Here is a 19,970-nt window from a genome sequence, read left to right on the forward strand (position 1 = left end):
TTTGGCACAGTGTAAGGAACAGTTTGTCTGTTCAAATTATGTAGTAAACTAAAAATCGTCAAAAATGGAGATAAGTGTTTTTCCTTGGACAGCGACGATATACAGAGAGATATATTTATTATATTCAAAGAACAATCATTATGTTTATTGCTGTACTGCTTGAGAATCATTGTCCACTGTAAACAAATTAACTGTTATCAGCTTGGTGGTTGTAAAACACTTAGCTTCAAGAAAGGGAAAAAAGACCCTAGAATAAAAAAAATGAATAAAGCTGTGTGAGAATGATGTAGATTATGTACATACCTGTAATGGTGTGCTCTCAGCTGACATTGAGGTGAAGCCCACTATGTCGCTGAAGTAGATGGTGACGCTGTCGAAGGCTTCAGCCTGTACTGTCTCTCCTCTCTTTAGCTGCTCCGCCACTGAACTGAGAGCAAACAAACAAAAGAAGCTCTTAACCAAGAAATTACTGCACAAGCAGCAAAGGAGCAGGAGTAACTGTGGACTCTGCAGCATTCAGACTGAAGAACAGACACATAATACAGAGATTTGTGTGGATAAACAGTACTGTGTAAATGTTTTTAGGCACCTGTAAAAATGAATTTTAGAGCATTATTAAATACATAAAACATTCATACAAAACGGTGCAGATTTTACATTACTGTGCTTATTAAAACATCTACAAAGCTCTTCTTATAGGAGACCAGTATTGTTTAGTTATCATCATATCCACACCTGGTTTGGTAAATCAATACCAGGGTTCAATCACTTCTTAAGCAATACATTTTCATGATTTTTTTTTAAATGACTTTTCCAGGCCTTAAAGGCACATTTTCATGACCATACAATTATTAAAACAACAGTGCCAACTAGAACAATAAAACCAAAAACCAACTAAAACTATAATCAAAATTGATTATAGTAGTTCTAAAGTGAATCAGATAAAATGTTGACAGACCATCTTTAATAATAAAATGTGTGTCAGTTCCTGAGAGCTCCACTGTGTCGGGCTAAATTACTGAATTAACTCTGAGCTGATGGACGTATTTGTTAGCTCAAAATAGATTTTCTCCAACAATAAATCGAAACACAAAGATTTGTAGAGCAAATTTTAATGCAAAATTATCTGGGTATTTTTTATTTTTCTAAAACTTATCCAGGCCTGGAAATTACTATTTTTAAATTCCATGACATTTCCAGTTTTTTTATGACCATCCAAACCCTAAATACATAGATAGGTTAAATCAGGTGAGCTGCAGATGGAATTAAACACATCCACATTCTGCCTCCATTAGGGGGCATCTAACTAAACCACTAGCTCACACAATATAAACATTCTTCAAAATTGTACTGTATTGTGTTTATTTGCATATGTTTGAATAATATGTGGTGAGGCAAAAACATTCTAATTGCTGAGACAAATGGTTTTGAGTGCCTTAAACCTTCGCCCAGTACTGTATATTCCACAAATATAAACCAAACTGCAGTGCCTGAGAAAGAAGTTCAATCTCGTTCTCAAGCTTTTGCCTGAGAAAATCTTTTCACCAGGGAAAGAGAGCAATTAGTGCGACAGAGAGAACGAGAGTGTGTGATAGAGAAAGCTGGGTTTTAATGATTCTCTTCAAAAGAGCTTAAGACACGTACTCCCGCAGTGCGCAGCAATCACTTTACTAGTCTTTATAGTCTTAAACATAAAATAATTACAACCCCAAATCAGAAAAAGTTTGGAGAGTATGAAGCGTTTCTTAAATTTAATTACATTTTATTTCATTTCACTGCAGACATTATGAGCTCAGGAGATGACCCTCGTTTTCCACAGCTATGCCTTTGTGGTTTTGCATTGTCTTGTTGAAAAATGCATCCCTACGAAGCCCCTAAGAAAGAACATTGTCCTAAAGGTACTATATGTAGCTTTAGGATCTTAATGTACTTAAAGTGGCAGTCTGTATTTTTTTGGTTTCTAAACTAAACTATTTCTGAATGGAGAAGGAATAAAATATTGTCCCTGCTAAGTTTAATATATTCAGGGTCGGGTCGCTTTTCACGGGATTCTGGCCATGTCACATGTACAGCCTCTAAAAGAGGATCCGGCTCAGTTTTACTGAACGCGAGTGGCTGGTGGAGCAATGGAGACTTCAGAAGGGGAAACTAAGAGCTCAGTAACTCATTCACTCATAGTAAAACCATAAAAAGTGTGTAGTTGAAGTGAAGTTTCTGACTGAAGGCTCTCTCTCTCTCTCTCTCTCTCTGACTTAACATAACCTGAAATCGGATTCATTCGCTCTGAAAGGAGGCTGCATCACACCCGCCCAGTTTAAAATGATTTTTCCACATGTTCGATGCAATTACCCATTCTCACCAGAGAGGACCCTAAATCCCAAAACTTACTTATCAGCTTTAATGTTATGTACAAATGTTTCCATCACAGACACATTGACACACCCTTGCTTTTGAACTCTTTGCTCGACTTATTGTTCAATGAATAGACATTACCTCAATAATCTTTGATAATCATGATATTGTCTATTGTGTTTATTTGTTCTAAACCCCACCCAGCCGAGAAAACTGTGACAAAACACAGAAGCAAAAAATTAAGCAGAAGCAAACGAGAGATTCTTGAAGCAAACGTCTTTACCAACAAAATCCACAAACATTCACAGAAAATCCACAAAAATTAAAGCAAAGACTGGCAAAACCCAAACACAAATAATTTTCAAGTAACTGCAAAGAATAATAAAGTAGCCATGTTTATTTTAAAATATATATTTGCTCTATTTTTTCTTCTCTTTTAAATTAAAACATACACTTGTTTTTGGATTGCTGATTTTATTCTTTTGCATGAAAGTTTTGGCACAAAATTCACTTTATCATTTTTGGAGCTTTGAAAGGTTCTGCATGGTGTAATTTTGCTCAGAGAGATCCAATCAAATTCCTGGTGTAAACTGACACTTCATAACCACACTAATGGTTGGGTTTTTGGGTTACTCTCCAAAATAATCAATAAATAACTCCATAACAAATATAATCCGTGAAGATAAATGAGTCTTACTGTGGCAGGATCTGATAAAGCAGATTCTCCGCTCTCCTCTTCTCCTCCAGGTAGGCCTGTGTGCGCTCCTCCACCAGGTTCTCCAGGTTGTTGGCGTATTGCTCCATCCTGGACAGCAGGTTATTGAGGATGCTGGTGCTCCCTTCTCTGCCACAGACACAAGCAGCGGTCAGAAAACGGTCAGCAGAGGAGGAACACTTTCAGATGAAATGCTAATGCTAATCATGTTAAAAACACACAGACAAAAGGATGAAAGAAAATTACTGAAGGAATGACTGAGGATGAATTATTTAAAGAGACACTGATCCACAGAATTGATTGAGGCTTTAGGGGTTGGTTTATTTTCCCTCAGTTCTTTTCTATTGAATTATTGATTCCAATTGCGTTTATTTGGAGAGATTGAGTGATGACTGTTTATGGCTGATTATTAATGGCCAGCAGCAGCAGCAGCAGCAGCAGAGCACTGTACCTCTCCTGTGTGGAGCAATCAGCATCTCGGTGCTGGAGTCCACTGCGGTTCCTCTCAACACTGGGGGGTTTCACAGACTTGACGTGTTACAAATGCAGGGTTCACAAGCTATGCGGGAGATGTTGGCTGAATCATCCTCAGCTAGTGGCCTAACTTGGAGCGCTGAATCATTCAGAACTATTCTGGGCTGGAGCTCACACACCCACATGCACGATTACAAAACTATCAGCTAGGAAAAGCCTGATCTCTGGGATGAAGCTTGTGAAGATATTCATTCATTCTCACTGTAAATTCAGGCTTTTACTGGTATTACCAATATAGGACGTCTAAATTGACAAAGCTTTTAATCTGGAGTGATCAATGACACTAAGGAATTGTCAAATACGTGGTCATTTATCTCACACAGAACACAATTCATGATAAATTGTAAGTGGGAGTAATTTGAAGCTCATCTAACACTTTAGAACTCTGGAGTGAAATGTACTTTGGAACGAGTGAAAACTTTTATCGAATAGCCCACCTCCAATCACCCCAGCATTCCAAAATGTGGAGTTGTGTATATAACTTAGTTTTGGGAGGAAGATCCACGCCCTCACTTCTCCCACTCTCCTCCCTATATAAACTGTCACTTCCTCTCTACCTGCTTGTTGAACATCCCCGCACCCACCTCCTCACCATCTTTCTCCTTCTTTTATTGTCTACCTTTCTCTACCTGTTTCTCTTTGCGTGGGGGGGGGGCTTCAGCTTCATGCTTTTCCAGCGAAGCTGCCCCGAACTCCACCCCAAACACTCTGAGACTAGCACATGGTCAAACCTCAACTCAACCTTTATTGAGGATTTACACACAACAATTCACATTAAAACCACTCTATCATTTTCACAGTATAAAAATATATGTATATACTGTATTATATATCATTTGCATTCAGATCATTGACAAAAATTGTTATGATCTATTTCAACCACAAGCATTAATGGTAGTAATATGTTAAATCATTTTATAGAGTATTTTTTTTATTAGAAGGTTAAATCCCCCACACCAAATTGTAACCAATTTTATTTTTTTTATTTCTATTTAATTAGAATTAAAATTAGATAATTAAAAATATATTTGTAATTGACTTTGAACGATTTAGATTGTCATTAGATTATATTTGAAAAGTCAAAAATTAAAAATGCTGTCCCACAATTTCATGTAACTACTGAAACACAAAATTTTTTAATCCATATACGGAGCAGGAAGCGAGACGGCAACCATGTCCCCCATGACCGTGTAGTGCGTAGTTACATCCAATTGTTGTTTCCCAAACTCGTCCCAAAGTCTAAAAAAGAATGTGTAAGAATTGTCACTACTGAGCCAACATTTCCTGCAGCCGAGTAAACTCATGCTTTACTGACAAAAATCTTATAAATCTTATAAGACTGTTCACAGCTAAAAAATAAGAATGATCTAGTATAATTTTATGCTAATAACTGATGAATGGATGTTGCATATCCGTCATAAAAATACATTCAGTTAATTAATAAATTCTATCCACTGTAATTAATTTTTAAATCTTACTAAAAGTTTTTGTTTAAAATATTTTGTTTAGACCTTTTGTTTAGAAGCAGATCAATTGACATTGAATTTCTTTTTTAAAAGAACATTTGGATTATAATTTATATTAATTATATTAATTAATTAATTATTATATATGTTTCAATAGTGAGAAAAAAAACTATCCAAAACAAAATAAAAATACAATAGAATTGAAATTGATAGTTATTTTTTTTTTTACTATATTTATGTACTTTAGTTATGGTATAATATACAGTAGATATGAATTATGATTTTATACACCACTCTCACTCTAAACCAATAACAATAAATCAATAGCATGGTCCATTACAGGCGATATATATATACCGGCCCATTTTAGAAGGAAAAATTGAAGTAATATATTAATTTGACCCCTAAATTCAACAGATTCTGCAAACCCAGACCATGCCTATTTGGCCACAGCACTCACTTGTTGAGTTTGGTGATAAAGATCTTGATGTGGCTGAAGTCAGGGCGCTCAGTGGGGTCCTCAGCCCAGCAGCCCTCCATAAGGATGGTCAGCTCTTCACAATGCCGGGAGTTATCTGTCGTGGGCCGAAAATAAGGCCTCTGGCCGTTCCGTACCTTTTGGATTATCTCTGCAGTAAAGAACACATGCAGACACATAGATGCTGAAACCAGACACTTATGAAAAACATAACACACTGCATGATCTGAATAAGGCTTTAACTTAAAGTGATTTAAATTGATACTGCAAAAACTGGAGGTGAGTAAAATTGCATAAATGGATACAATCTGGGTTAGCATCCGAACATCACTTTCAGACAGCTTCCTCTTGCATCCACAGTTAATCCTGTTGGATGTGGTTGGTCCTTCTTGGAGGTATGCTGACATTACCCAAGATACCGTGGCTCTTGATGCATCACAAAGACTTGCTGTCTTGGTCACAGACGCACCAGCAAGACGTGCACCAACAATTTGTCCTCTTTTGAACTCTGGTATGTCACCCATAATGTTGTGTGCATTGCAATATTTTGAGCAAAACTGTGCTCTTACCCTGCTAATTGAACCTTAACACTCTGCTCTTACTGGTGCAATGTGCAATTAATGAAGATTGGCCACCAGGCTGCTCCAATTTAGCCATGAAACCTCCCACACTAAAATAACAGGTGTTTCAGTTTCATTGTCCAACCCCCTGTAGTTATTGAGTAACAAAAGCTTAATCAGACCACCATGACAAACTGCTACGGTCATATTTTTTTTAAAAACTTGACTGACAGGAATAGTCTAATAACCCGGAATCAACAAATATTGTCAACAAATGTGGTGGCATATTTATACTATAAAATAAATACATTTATTAATACATTCATTAATCCTATCCACTGGAATCTTTTTTTTTTAAGATGCAAAAAATATGCCACAACACAAGCAGGGTGAAGACTAGCACATGCCTCCTCTGATAAATGTGAAGTCAGTCACTGCTTCTTTACAAACTGCTATTAATGCAGCATTGCTGAGTAGCCATCATGCTTGGAGGAAGGCACAGCAACTCGGTTGTGATACATCAGCTCACAGACGCCTTGTGCGGATCAACATCACCCTAGGAGTGATGAGGGGAAGGGGAAAGAGCGCCATTTACCCACCCAGAGAGAGCAAGGCCAATTGTACTCTCTCAGGGCTCCGGCAGCTGCTGGCAAGCATGTACGGTAATTGAACCAGGGAACAAAATTTATAGCATTTTATCAAGCATCTTAAAGAATAAACAAAAAGAAAGAAGTTAACTATTTTCTTAACTAATCTTCAATCAACTCATAATATCAACAGAACAAAAACCCAAAAAGCTCTACGGTTGTTGTTTTTCAATCTTGAAAAGAAATTTAAATAAAATTTAAATGGAATTGTATTAAATTCATTGGGATATTTGAACTTCAATGTTTCTAGTTAGACTATTTAGTCTGTTAAAACACTCCTCACTTATGATTTGAGCTATGTAATCAATTTGTTTGTATAAATACAGCTATTTTCTCTGCCTTGTTGGATGAAAGGCAGCTGGCTTAACCATAGTATTTTTGTTGAGGTGCAAGATCTACATAACTGGGGACATAAGTAGAAACTAGACATCCATTAAAAATAGAATACTGCATTATTGAGGATGGCATCATTGATTTTAATGGGTGTGTTCTTAATGCTATGCTATCATTTAATCAATAATACAGAAATAATACAGTAGCTTTAATGAATGGGGTCTCTATAAGAGAGCTTAGATTGGGCTCAAAAAAATCCAGCTCTACCTAATCCAACTTGACGACCCGAGGCTGTGCACTTTCTGTCTGAGCCCAAAAAGTCATTACGAGCCCGAGCCTGATTTAAACCCAACATTTGTTTATTAAGTAGAGCTGTTCAACTACAATTCTGAGTTGTTTGAATGAGTGAAATCTGTTCAGAATGATGATAATGGAGCATGTGATAATGATGATAATGGAAGAATTATTTACAAAAGTGTTTATTAAGAAAGGAACTCCAGAGTGTAATGCGTGAGTGGAGGAGCTGCATGTGTGCACTGTGCAGGCCAGAGGTGCAGGATTATAACAATGTTACATTGCTTTAGCTTTAAGATCAAATAATAATTGGCAGACCAATGTAGAAAATTTACAAATGTTCTGCATCAAATCTGTATAAAATAGATTATATTTTTTCGGCATTGTCTTACAACAATGTTACGGTTTTGGTTTAGTACCAGTTATCATTACTGGTTCAGAAATACTGGGTCAGTGTATCCCGAATATTCATGTACAGTATTTAGATATACAGTATAAATGAGATGCACACCTTTTGGGCTCAGATCCATGGCTTCTACATAGAATGGTCCATTCCTTAAGGCTATCTCCTGCAAAATGATCCCAAAGCTGTAAATGTCTCCTTTCTGCGTCCCCTGGGGTGGAGGCCTGTCATATATCAGTAACTCGGGAGCTGTCCACAGCTTTCCTGAAACATCAGAAGAAAATATTCATAGACAATGAATGAATAGACAAACGATTTCCGTTCACTTCCACTCATAGGATGTACCTCAGCCAAATTCCCTCATATAGAAATGTAAAAAAAAATTAAGCACTTTAATTAAAAGCTTTAAAATATAATCACACGCATTTTTTGTAATAGCTCATTATATTAGTTCACATTAAACATATTAATAAAGATTTTAATGGATGAGTGAATTACTAATAACACATTGTTAACTGCTAAAATTGCGTTATTAATGCTCTTAGCGTAATGTTCACTTACGTGCGTAAAGTTCATGCGAGTCTTCATTATCGTATGATGACCGAAAGCTTGCCAGCCCATAATCTGTAATTTTCAATACGAAGCGGCTGTCCACCACGCAGTTGGACGACTTCAGGTTTCCATGAGAACCGATGTAGCTGTTGTGCAAATAGTTCATTCCCTGGCAGCAGAGGCACAAAGCGCCGTGTTACAAGTTTACCCACATTTTTATGAGCCAAATGTAGTAGAACACACAATAATTCAGAAATGTTCTGGAGATTCATAAAAACTTCATCAAAAAAACATGTTCATGTAACAAGCCATTTAATGTTTTCACAAGGAGGCTTGTGGAAAAACACATGAAACACTGAATGGTAAAAACTATTTGCGGCTGCCGTGGGGCTGAATCACCACAGTAGGAACGAAATGAAACATCTGAGGGCATCCATGCTGAAGGCAGGGAGAATCTTATTGCTTTCAGAGCTGAATGATGAATACAGGCCTCCAAAAAATACTAATCGAGGCTCAGAGAGAGGGGAAAAAGTCCCCAGTATAAAATCAATTTAAAATGCATTTGTGTTCACAGCATAATTGTTTAAATTTCATACAAACACTTTATAACAATACACTTTCAAGATATAGTCTATTCTCATCTACATAATTACACATATAGAGGAATGCTATCCTTCACTTTAAAGCCCTTTTTGCACATTTTGCACAGTTTAGTTTCATGTAATGTCCAAAACACTGCCTGGTTAAGGTGAACGATTATTTTAAGTGGCTTTTAAATTAATTTCATGTAGCTATTTTCAGAAACATATCAAGCTATTTAAACATGTCCAAGAATTCCCTCTTCACACTGTAGTTTTGGGATAACTCCGCCACAGTAACCTTCAGTAAGATCAGTGACATCAATGATAACATTCAGCAATAATTAATGCTTGTCTTCACACAATCATATATATATATACATATACAGCACTGGAATAAATGAAGAGACCACTTCAGTTTCTGAATCAGTTTCTCTGGTTTTGCTATTTATAGGTTTATGTTTGAGTAAAATTAACATTGTTGTTTTATTCTATAAACTACAGACAACATTTCTCCCAAATCCAAATAAAAAATATTGTCATTTAGAGCATTTATTTGCAGAAAATGAGAAATGTCAGAAATAACAAAAAAGATGCAGAGCTTTTAGACCTCAAATAATGTAAAGAAAACAAGTTCATATTCATAAAAATTTAAGAGTTCAGAAATAAATATTTGGTGGAATAACCCTGGTTTTTAATCACAGTTTTTATGCATCTTGGCATGTTCTCCTCCACCAGTCTTACACACTGCTTTTGGATAACTTTATGCCACTCCTGGTGCAAAAATTCAAGCAGTTTAGCTTGACTTAATAGCTTGTGATCATCCATCTTCCTCTTGATTATATTCCAGAGGTTTTTAATTTGGTAAAATCAAAGAAACTCATCATTTTTAAGTGGTCTCTTATTTTACTGTATATATTCAAGTCCAAACAACTGATGACACAAATAATTACAAAAATAAAGTAAGAAAAAAACCTTTGGACAGTTTGGTTAAAGATGTGATAAGTTAGTTTGGAGCCTTTTTTGCCCCTGCCCCTTTAAACAGCCTTTAAACAGTCTGATATAATATTAATTCAGCTGTGGTAAAGCTTAGGCTGTCCACCCTGTTACAGTAAAATATCACAGTGCAGTTTGCTATGACAGGGTGCACTCATGCAATAAAAAGTGGATTAAGCTGGGAAATGTGATTTCTGTGTAGTCTAAAGCCTTATCAATATGATAAACAGTCACGTCATTTACGCCAAAAGGCACAGTATTTGACCTGGAAAGCAGTGAGAACATTATTGGCATCAGAACTGAATGCTGAAGGACAGGCCTTGAAAACGGTAATGGAGGCATGGATTCTGAGAAATTGGAACTTTATGTTTTGCTCTTTGACTTTTGTTCGTTAGTTTTTTTGTTGGTTATTTATGTTGAGCTCGATCCATTTTCTCAAGGTGGTTCCATCACTGCCACTTAAATGTCCTTCTTTTTTTTCCTAATGTTTGTCGCTCTTGAAAAGGGAAGGATGTTTCCTTAGCTTAAGTGATGTTTCACTTTGATGTAATAACAGAGCAATATTTTCATTGAAAGCTCTCTTTGTGTGTCTTGGCTCAGTATTGAAAGAGAACACAAGATTAGTTTTTGATTAAGAAGGGGCAAATTGGGAGTGAAATTATTTATTTATTTATTTTCGCTATTCTTACACTATCCAAAAGCGCTGTCCTGCTGTCTTTGATTGCAGTCTCTTTTCTTTCGCTAATGGTCGGTCCTTGAAGACGACAAAGTGGCCGAAGCAACACTGGCTTATCATTCACCATTATATAAAGATGCACCTGGCTATTATAACAGCACAACAGCATGCAAGCCAGACCATTCATTGCTTACTGTAATGTGGGTGGTGATGAGGAAGTTATAAAGATCTTTGACTTGTTTTAAAAAAGGACAAATGTTTTGGCACACTTACTAGTGGACTGAAGGGGGGACCAGGGGGGCAACCACCCCCCTTATGTGCCCCCATGGTTGAGAAAGCATTGTTAAAGTACTCTCTAGAGTGGTAAAAAAAGAGACCAAGGCCCAATTGCATTTCTTATTTGTACTCCTACCTCCTTACAGTACCTAATATATTGTCAAAAATAAATAAATAACAATGAACACTGATTCATTTTTTCCAGATTACTTAATCACAATTAATTACAGCAGAATATTGCTGAGATTCAAATGCTTAATTGTTTATCAATTCACTCCACTACTAATAACAATAAAATAGTCTTCATTCTTAACTGAGACATCTTAGCTGTTAAAGTTCTTTCAGGAGGCTTTCTGGACAGAGATTTGCGAGCAGCAAAAACAGTCATAAGCAGTTTTTGAGGAGCGGAGACGTTTAAAATATAACTAGAACCTTTCCTATTTCTTAGCATACAGCCTGTTTACTGATTCAGTCCCATCTTTCATCATCAGCTTGCTGGTAACACCGCAAGAGGAGGAGGGTCAGTGTGGTGCTAGTGGGAAAGGACTTAAAGAAAATAACTGTGGTTGGTGGACCTCCATGTCAGTCAACTAGGGAGCTTCAAGAGTGGCAATAGTAATCAGGGACACTGGGTAATGGCAGACTTGAGCTTTTAGGGTGAGCAAAGGGACTTCTACATGCCAGTAAACTAAAAATAAACCATGTAAATTTAAAATAAACTGGTTGATTGCATCATTGTGTACTAGAAAATGTAACTTTTAGCACTTAAGAGCAGCTGTGAGTGATTATGTGAGATTATGTGCATTTAAACCCTGGAGAGAGATCATTTTATGTATTAAAATGTAATAAAAATTGCATTCACATATATATATATTCAGATATTCAATTCCAAACATCTGATGACATTATGGCAGTGAAAATCTTTGGGACGATTGTGAAAACAGTTAGTCTGGAGCCCTGCACTGATGAGATCCCATTATCATGCAGTTTTTTTTTATCAAGTATCAGTATATTTGTCAATATTTTTGTCTTTTTAATATTTAGCCCCTGCCCTTCAAACAGCCTTCAAACAGTCCAACACTAGTAATATTGAAATCTCACACACCTTGACGATGTCATTGATCAGCGAGAAGCGGAACATCCAGTCCAGGTTGATGCTCTCGTTTTCAAGAATATCCTGTAAGAACAAACCAGAAATCAAAACCACGCAAAAAAATCCATATTTGTCCAAATAAAGCACAGAGATTTCATCCCGTTCATTTGCGTCCCAAAAAAATACTGCAACGGTCAGGCAACCAAAAGCCAAAGGCAATGAAATTCACATACGTAATGAAGAGTATTATTTAAACAGACGCAAATCTAATGCAAGCCATTATGAGCCAACAACAGCAGCGAGATAGCCAGTGGCTAGAGTCTCCAACCAGTTCCCAGAACTGCTCAGAACTACATGAATTACATAATTACCTATAAAAATGTCAGCCTCTAAAAAGCCATTGAAGCTTAACTATAATCATAGGTAAAGGCTAAAACCTATGTGTTTAAGTGGATGGTCTCTTTCTTATGGTTCTGCAATCAAATGTATGAATGTCTACAGCCTCATTATATGAATATATATGATTTATTTTAAAGTACAGCAAGCCAAAATGTGTATGAAAAAATCAGGCAGGAAATACACTATCAGTGAAATGATGTTAAATATCCCAGTTTTTTCCTTTTTTGGGGAGTTTAAAGCCAGTAAATAACTGGAAATGGTACACGGTAAAATGGTGCAAAGCTAAGCTAAATAAAGTTAGCTTATGAGGACAAAATAAAAATGAAAATACTAAAGATCATGGGGATTTGAACTAGTAATGTCCCATGAACTTTGCTATGAGCAATAAAAGCTAAATAACACATATGTACTGACCTATGAATGTGGTTTTCTTGGACAATTACTGCATGGGAAATTAAATTACATTACATTACAGGGCCTAAAAGAGGCCAAGGTGAATAGTGGGATAGAGGAGGAAAGGAGAGGGAGCAGGAAATATGGTTAGAAGTAGTTAGCTTGTTAGAAGTGTTAGGAGAGTAAGTACACTTTGAAGAGCTCAGTCTTCAGGAGTTTCTAAAAGGTAGCGAGAGACGCTCTTGCTCTGGTAGTGGAAGGTAGTTTACCACCTACTTGGTCCACTGTCCACTATCGGCAGTAATGCTTTTTATGATGTATTCCCGGTAAAGGATATTAAAAGAAAATAAAAGAATATTCCATCCATCTGACACCACTATCAGGCCTCACTCAAACACAATGTGATAATTTACATTGCCTTGCCATGAGCATGCTTGCCGTTGTACAACCTCACTCACAAGATAACATCTCACATCTTACACAGGTGTGGGCATTCACAAGCCAAGCCCTTCCCTGAGGTAACACTTTATGATAATACTGTAAACCTTTAACCAGTAGTGTACATGAAGCTTATTGTCTCACAGTATAGGATTAAAACCAATGGCCATAAGTGTTTACCTGAAGACTACCCCTGGGACAGTACTCAGTCACAATGCAGATGTTCGGTGGATCAATACAGGCACCAACAAACCTCGTCAGGTGGTTGAACTGGACATCCCTCATCTAGAAACAAAAGAACACAAATAACACCATTAATGATGAGCATATGCCTACATGGTCATTGCTATATTAACACTGCCATCTGCATCAAGCCCAAAGCCCAAAAGTGAAACCCATTCTAACTGTCAGCATGAAACAGTTATGACATAAATCATGACAAATGACAATGAATAAGTGCTTTTATGAATTTCATTACTTTCTTCACCTTGAAAGACTCCAGCAAAACCTCAAAAATATAGAAAATAATTCTGTAACTGGGTGTATTATAAGAGATTCCACTGAACAGAGGTCTCCAATTCCAGAATATACAGCTCTGAAAGAATAAATTAGAGACATCTTCAGTTTCTGATTTTGCTATTTATAGGTATATAATTGAGTAAAATTAACATTGTTGTTTTATTCTATAAACTACAAACAGCATTTCTCTCACATTCCAAATAAAAATATTGTCATTTAGAGCATTTATTTGCAGAAAATGAGAAATGGCTGAAATAACAAAAAAGACGAAGAGCTTTCAGGCCTCAAATAATGCAAAGAAAACACATTCATATTCCTAAATTTTTCATGCATCTTGGCATGTTCTCCTCCATCAGTCTTACACACTGCGTTTGGATAAGTTTATGCCACTCCTGGTGCAAAAATATAAGCAGTTCAGCTTGGTTTGATGGTTGTGATCTTCAATCTACCTCTTCCTTCCTTCCTGATTATATTCTAGAGGTTTTCAGTTTGGTAAAATTAAAGAAACTCATAATTTTTAAATGGTCTCTTTTTTCAGAGCTGTAGTTTCCAGTTCTGTAACAAATATTATTATAATTATATCTGGGCAAAATAGTAAGATATTGTTTCACTATATTTAAATACATTTTCACACAGAAAAATGCATTAGTAGCATCAGATTTAAAAAAAAGGTAAATAAATACAGTTGTTTATGTACAGTGATTTTTATTCTAAATGTGCTGCACTTCATCAAATTAAACAGCAATAATTACATTTTCTGTAATGAAATTATCATTTGGCACATATTAAATCGATTAAATCTACTTAGAGATGCACATCATTTATCACAAACAAAACCCAAAAAGCGAACCAAAAAACCTTCGTAAATGTAACCATGTACAAGTTATTTTGGAACAATGTGAAGAATCACTGCCAGATTGACATTACATGAAAAAGTCAATAATGGGAAAAATGGAGATGCAAGGTTTTGTCAGACCTTGTACTGTAAGGTCTCTGCTCTGTCTCAGGAAGCTGCTTGACCTTGTCTCAAATGGACTCTGGGTTTATAGCCTGGCCTGGGGGGCAGGGGACAGGATCAGCTGGTTGAAGCAGCTACTGTTTCAGATGATGACGGTTTGGTCAGATAAAGACACAGAAGCTCTAAATTTCACGCAGAGGGAGAACAGCCTGGGGAGAAACGGTATGGGGTAGAGATCGCAAAAGTCTATTTAAGACTCTCTCTCTCTCCTTCTCTCTCTCTCTCTCTCTCTCTCTCTCATTCATACTCTTTCTATCAGTCACTTGTATTTTTGTTTTACTCTGTATACCACAGAGCTTATACAGCTTATATTTACAGTATATGTGATATTTGCCTTTTATACCATATCACTGCTGTTGAGTAACCTTATATCTTTATATTGTCGTTTTTCACTTTTTAAAAAAATATCTGTACATGACAGTTGTTCTGTCAGGGAAGATCATGTTGTAGCCTATACATTAATGGTCAATATTATTACTATCAATTAAAAAGTTCTATTTCATAATTATAATCTAGAAACTACTCTACAGTACAACACTTACTGATTAATGTGTGAACTGTGAACATTAAAGTATTACCAAAAATAAATATATTTTTTTCTGGTTTTATCAGCAACGTTTTTACATACATACTTATTGTAGCATTTTGCATTTAGTTAAAATGTGCAAACAAGAGCAATTTTCAAAAAAAAAAAACAAAAAAAACCACACATTTTTACTGTTCCTAATCAGGCTTGTATGGCCCTAACCGTAAAAAAATAATTCTGCTGCATCTGCACAATTGAGACACTTCCAACAAATAAATGCATTTTCTATATTTAAGTTAAAAATAGAATTAAAAAATAAAAAATAAATGATTTATTCCAAAATGGAGAAATGGTTGATATATGGTTATTCACTAAAAATTATGACTAAATTGTTTGTTTGTTTTTGTTTGTTTTGTTGCATAAAAGTGGGCAGCAACCTTCAGAATGTTGAAGGTCTGATTGACTTCTGTGGCAATATAAAAAGCATTACATTTATATCATACTGTTGTAATCAACCCCCTTAAGTGTTTAAATGCTGAGAAGGTGGGCAACCAGCTGAAATCCCAGCTAACACAGAACATCATAAGAATGTTTAGCAATGTTTTGAACAGGTTCCAGAAAGTTGGCGTTGAAGTAACGCTACCAGAATGTTTAAAAACAATAAATATAAACATTCTAAGAACATCCAGAAAACTTGACAGATTAAACGTTCTAAGAACATTAACTGTAAAATGCCGAAAGCATTCTACTAACCAAAAACTATACGCTGGAATAAACAGTGATAAACTTTTTAAGAACCACTCTTTGGAATAGCAGTCAGGAGTTGAAGACTTCTGCAACAAAAGCACCACTTTTGGCTCCCTGAAGAACTTTTCCATGGGTTGTTCTTTAAAAACATGTTGTTCTTTTGTTGTTTCAAAGATATTTAGGGAGCCAAAATCTGTGACACTGCCTTAAAGAACCCTATCTAAGGCACCTTTATTTTAGAAAGGTCTGGAGGTAGTGTACTCTTTGACCTAAATAATAATATTCCCTGGCTGAAGAGGGTGGAATAAACACAGTGCAGAAGGAGTGATAAAGTTTCCATTTTCCATTGCAGTCAACTAGACTCGCTCTCTCTCTCTCTCTCTCTTGCTCGCTCGCTCATACCTCACCTGGCCCGGGCTCTTTTTGTGGGCACAAGCCTGAATTGGAAGCAGGCCTTCCCAGGAGGGCATCTGTGTCGAGAGGCTGGCCGTCTCTCAAACTCCACACAAATCAACATTAAGTCCAAAGAGTTAGCGCCTATCCCTAAAAGTTAGCCTTTCTGCCCCTTTGGCCCCTTCCTCTCAGCCCTGGAGGCGGTCCAAGCAAAGCTACGCTTCAAATAAGGCTGCTATCTGAGGCTGCTTTAAAGGGTCTATCTCAGCATGTCTGGTATATGGTATGGAAAACACTGTTAAATTCACTACCCAGAACATGGGAACAAAGCTGCAAAAACAGCCTGTTCTGAATATTTTATTTAAATGCATCAATGTATACAGATCTAGAAAGTGACCACTTAAAAATAATGAGTTTCTTTGATTTTACCAAATTAAAACCTCTGGAATATAATCAAGAACTGCTTGAATTTGTGCACGTGGAAGTGGCATAAAGTTATCCTAAAGCAGTGTGTAAGACTGGTGGAGGAGAACATGCCTAATGCATGAAAACTGTGATTAAAAACCAGGGTTATTCCACCAAATATTGATTTCTGAACTCTTAAAACTTTATGAATATGCACTATTTTTGGTTCCATTATTTGAGGTCTGAGGTGTTTGAGTACAATAACACAAATAGTCATAATAAAATAAATTATTACTAGGTGTGTAACAGTCACGGTTCGGTTTGTGGTCTCTCTCTCTGGCGTGCGCCCTCTCTCTCTCTCTCTCTCTCTCTCTCTCTCTCGCGCACCCTCTCTCTCTCTCTCTCTCTCTCTCTCTCGTGTTAAAACGTTATTCAGCTCTATTCAAAAAGGTGTGGTTACTGTAAAAGGGCTGAGTTACACCTAGCCGGGGTGGGACCAATGACTGCATGGGTGGGACCATAGACTGTGTGAGCTCTGTGGAGGCAGCCCTCAGGGGCGGGGTTATTTAAATGAGTAGGCTGTCTCTCCACAGTCTTTCTCCCTCCTCTGGTCTCTACTGCGCAGACTCAGGTATCAGGATCGCCAACATGGCGGAAGATTTTGGCTTCATTTTCATTAAAGATGGAGCCTTTCATGATGACAGTAAGAGAGAACCCTGGTTTCAAGCATTTAATTCACAAAAAACAAAACATGATTATAATGAAGATTCATTGTTATTATGAAGTTAATAAAGGTGAGGCTGTACAGAACCTTAATTATTACTGCACAACCTCTTTATTTTTTCCACCAACCGTACCGAAAACGTACCGAACCGCAGGGTTTATACCGAGGTGTGAACCGAACTGTGAATTTTCTGCACTGTTACAACTCTAATTATTACTCTATTATGTTTTTAAACGTTAATGTCTAAAGTAAACTTCAATAGTGGACAAAAGTAAAAGAACACAAGCACAAAAAGTCCGCTACAGCCCCTTTAAGCAGACGCCGGATCGAGGTGACTTCATCCCATTTGGCCATTTGTGGATTTTTGGGAGTGGGGGTGTTGAAGTGGCGTGTGCTGTCTCTGGAGCAGATCACAGGGGAATTCATTTGTGCTTGTGTTATTTCTCACTTAAGGCTATTTTTCCTAACCTTTCATGGTGACTGCTGGCCAGAGTTTGGCTCTGAAGGCAGAAGGCCCGCTTTGAAACACCTTGTAAAAAACTCTAGCAGCGCTTTTACCCCTCCGCCCCTTTTACGTGGCCTCATGCTGCCACCCCACCCCCACCTTTAGGCCCTTAGAATGCCTGTAGGAGGGGGATGTGTTTTTACCACTACCAGGGGGCAGTGAGGTTACTTAGTGAGGTCATAAACAGTGGGCTAATACACATACACATACACATACACACAAACCCTCACACACAAACACACACACACACACAAACAAAACCTTCTTTCTCCATCATACACTAATGCGTACACATGCATGCATACACCCGCACAGCCTTTCAAGGAACACACACATACACACACCCACACACACTCACACACCTTATAAGCAAACCTCTTGCCTTACATGCTTCAGTTCAAACAGCACTTGTCTGGTCAGCTCAATCCTCTTCTTGTTCACGTGCTTGATTGCTACCAGGTTGCCCTGTGTGAGGAGAAAAGGAGAAACACATATGAGAGTGTTTAGTGGGACTGGAGGACCAGGATGAGTCAAGCTCTGCTAATAAATACATGAAGCAATACTAACTAATAAACTAACAGGAGCTGCTCCAATTAGCCCTAGATTAGCTCCAGATCGATCAATGAAACTCAAATTCTATACAAATACAGCTTTATTTAGAGCTTTAAGCAATAACTTTAATTAAAAAAAGATCTAACTCAAAATCACATCTGGTCCCGGTTAGAAGTGTTTTGGATAATCTCCAGATGCACCAAACAGTCCTGAGGCCTCCTGTTCTTCACAAAAACCTACATTCCATTCCATTGTGATTTGATTCACTCTATGTTTTGTGATTGTTAGATTTAGATAAGCCTTGTTTAAAAAAAAGATAATTCAGTCAGTGGAAAGCCATGCCCTTCAGCGAAAACAGCCAATCAGTTTGCTGGTTGTGCGAAGAGTGGAAGATAGTTAGCATGCTGGTGGGGAAACCCCCCTCGCTGTGGAGATGTGCGCAGGTGCAGCAGCCAAAATAAGCCTAAAGATCAATTTTTTTTTTGCTTCACGTTTTTTTGAGTCAAACGTTACAAACTATTAACAAGGTTTTTTATGTCAAATGTGATGTAAAATATGTTTCTAAAACGGTAAGTCACTGTTTTATTTCCAGTATTTTGTCCCCACTCAGTCTCTCCCCACTTAAACAGATGGGCGGTTGGTCTTTCATTAGCATCCGGTCATGTTGCAAAGATGTTTGCAGATTGAACTCAATAACTAAATAACTTCAAATTAAAATTACATACACTGCCTGGCCAAAAATTAAAAGTCGCCACCTGGATTAAAATAAGTAAATGATCAGGGGTTGCTGCAGTTGGTCAGGTCTAGTTTCAGCAACAGGATGTGCTGAAAGAATGAGGTCAGCTGACTACCTGAATATACTAAATATAGACCAGGTTATTCCATCAATGGATTTTTTCTTCCCTGAAGGCATGGCCATATTCCAAGATGATAATGTCAGGAATCATAGGGCTGGAATTGTGAAAGAGTGATTCAGGGAGCATGAGATCATCATTTTCACACATGAATTGTTCACCACAGAGTCCAGAGTCCTGTCTCACGTCTGGACTGATCAGCGCAGACAACTCAAAACCCGAGGAAAACAACAAAACAACAGTAATCGGCCCTTTAATTAGGCATTTAAAATGCTGGATTGAGGTGCATAATTTTGTACACATGGGTTTACAAGCACGTGCCCAACCATGAGGTATCCTTGTATTTACTCCTGCCCCCCCTCGCAATCCCCCCCCCCCTTGTGCTTCTCAGGCAGCAGCAGCCTGTCCCTTACATAGACACAGAGACAACGCTGTGTATCTACTTCTTGCAACATGACGCGTTTGATTTAATTGCCTTACGAGACATCGCAATGACAATGCTTAAAAGATATATTGTGCAGCCCTACTATATAGAGTATTGAAC

General features: G+C 37.3%; 1 protein-coding gene across 1 annotated transcript in view; it reads right to left on the bottom strand.

Moving 5' to 3' along the window:
- npr2 (natriuretic peptide receptor 2) overlaps window positions 1-19,970 on the bottom strand; it is a 93,336-nt gene that overhangs the window by 16,635 nt on the left and 56,731 nt on the right. Inside the window, exons 10-17 of the mRNA XM_022667870.2 lie at window positions 18,408-18,485; window positions 13,364-13,468; window positions 11,966-12,037; window positions 8,344-8,503; window positions 7,891-8,046; window positions 5,528-5,696; window positions 3,050-3,196; window positions 304-427 (exon numbers count right to left, since the gene is read on the bottom strand). Coding sequence (XP_022523591.2) covers window positions 304-427; window positions 3,050-3,196; window positions 5,528-5,696; window positions 7,891-8,046; window positions 8,344-8,503; window positions 11,966-12,037; window positions 13,364-13,468; window positions 18,408-18,485 — 1,011 coding nt within the window. The remainder of the gene's footprint in view (window positions 1-303; window positions 428-3,049; window positions 3,197-5,527; window positions 5,697-7,890; window positions 8,047-8,343; window positions 8,504-11,965; window positions 12,038-13,363; window positions 13,469-18,407; window positions 18,486-19,970) is intronic.

This window comes from Astyanax mexicanus, chromosome 1, assembly GCF_023375975.1.
Source record: "Astyanax mexicanus isolate ESR-SI-001 chromosome 1, AstMex3_surface, whole genome shotgun sequence".
In the NCBI taxonomy this organism is placed as follows: domain Eukaryota; kingdom Metazoa; phylum Chordata; class Actinopteri; order Characiformes; family Acestrorhamphidae; genus Astyanax; species Astyanax mexicanus.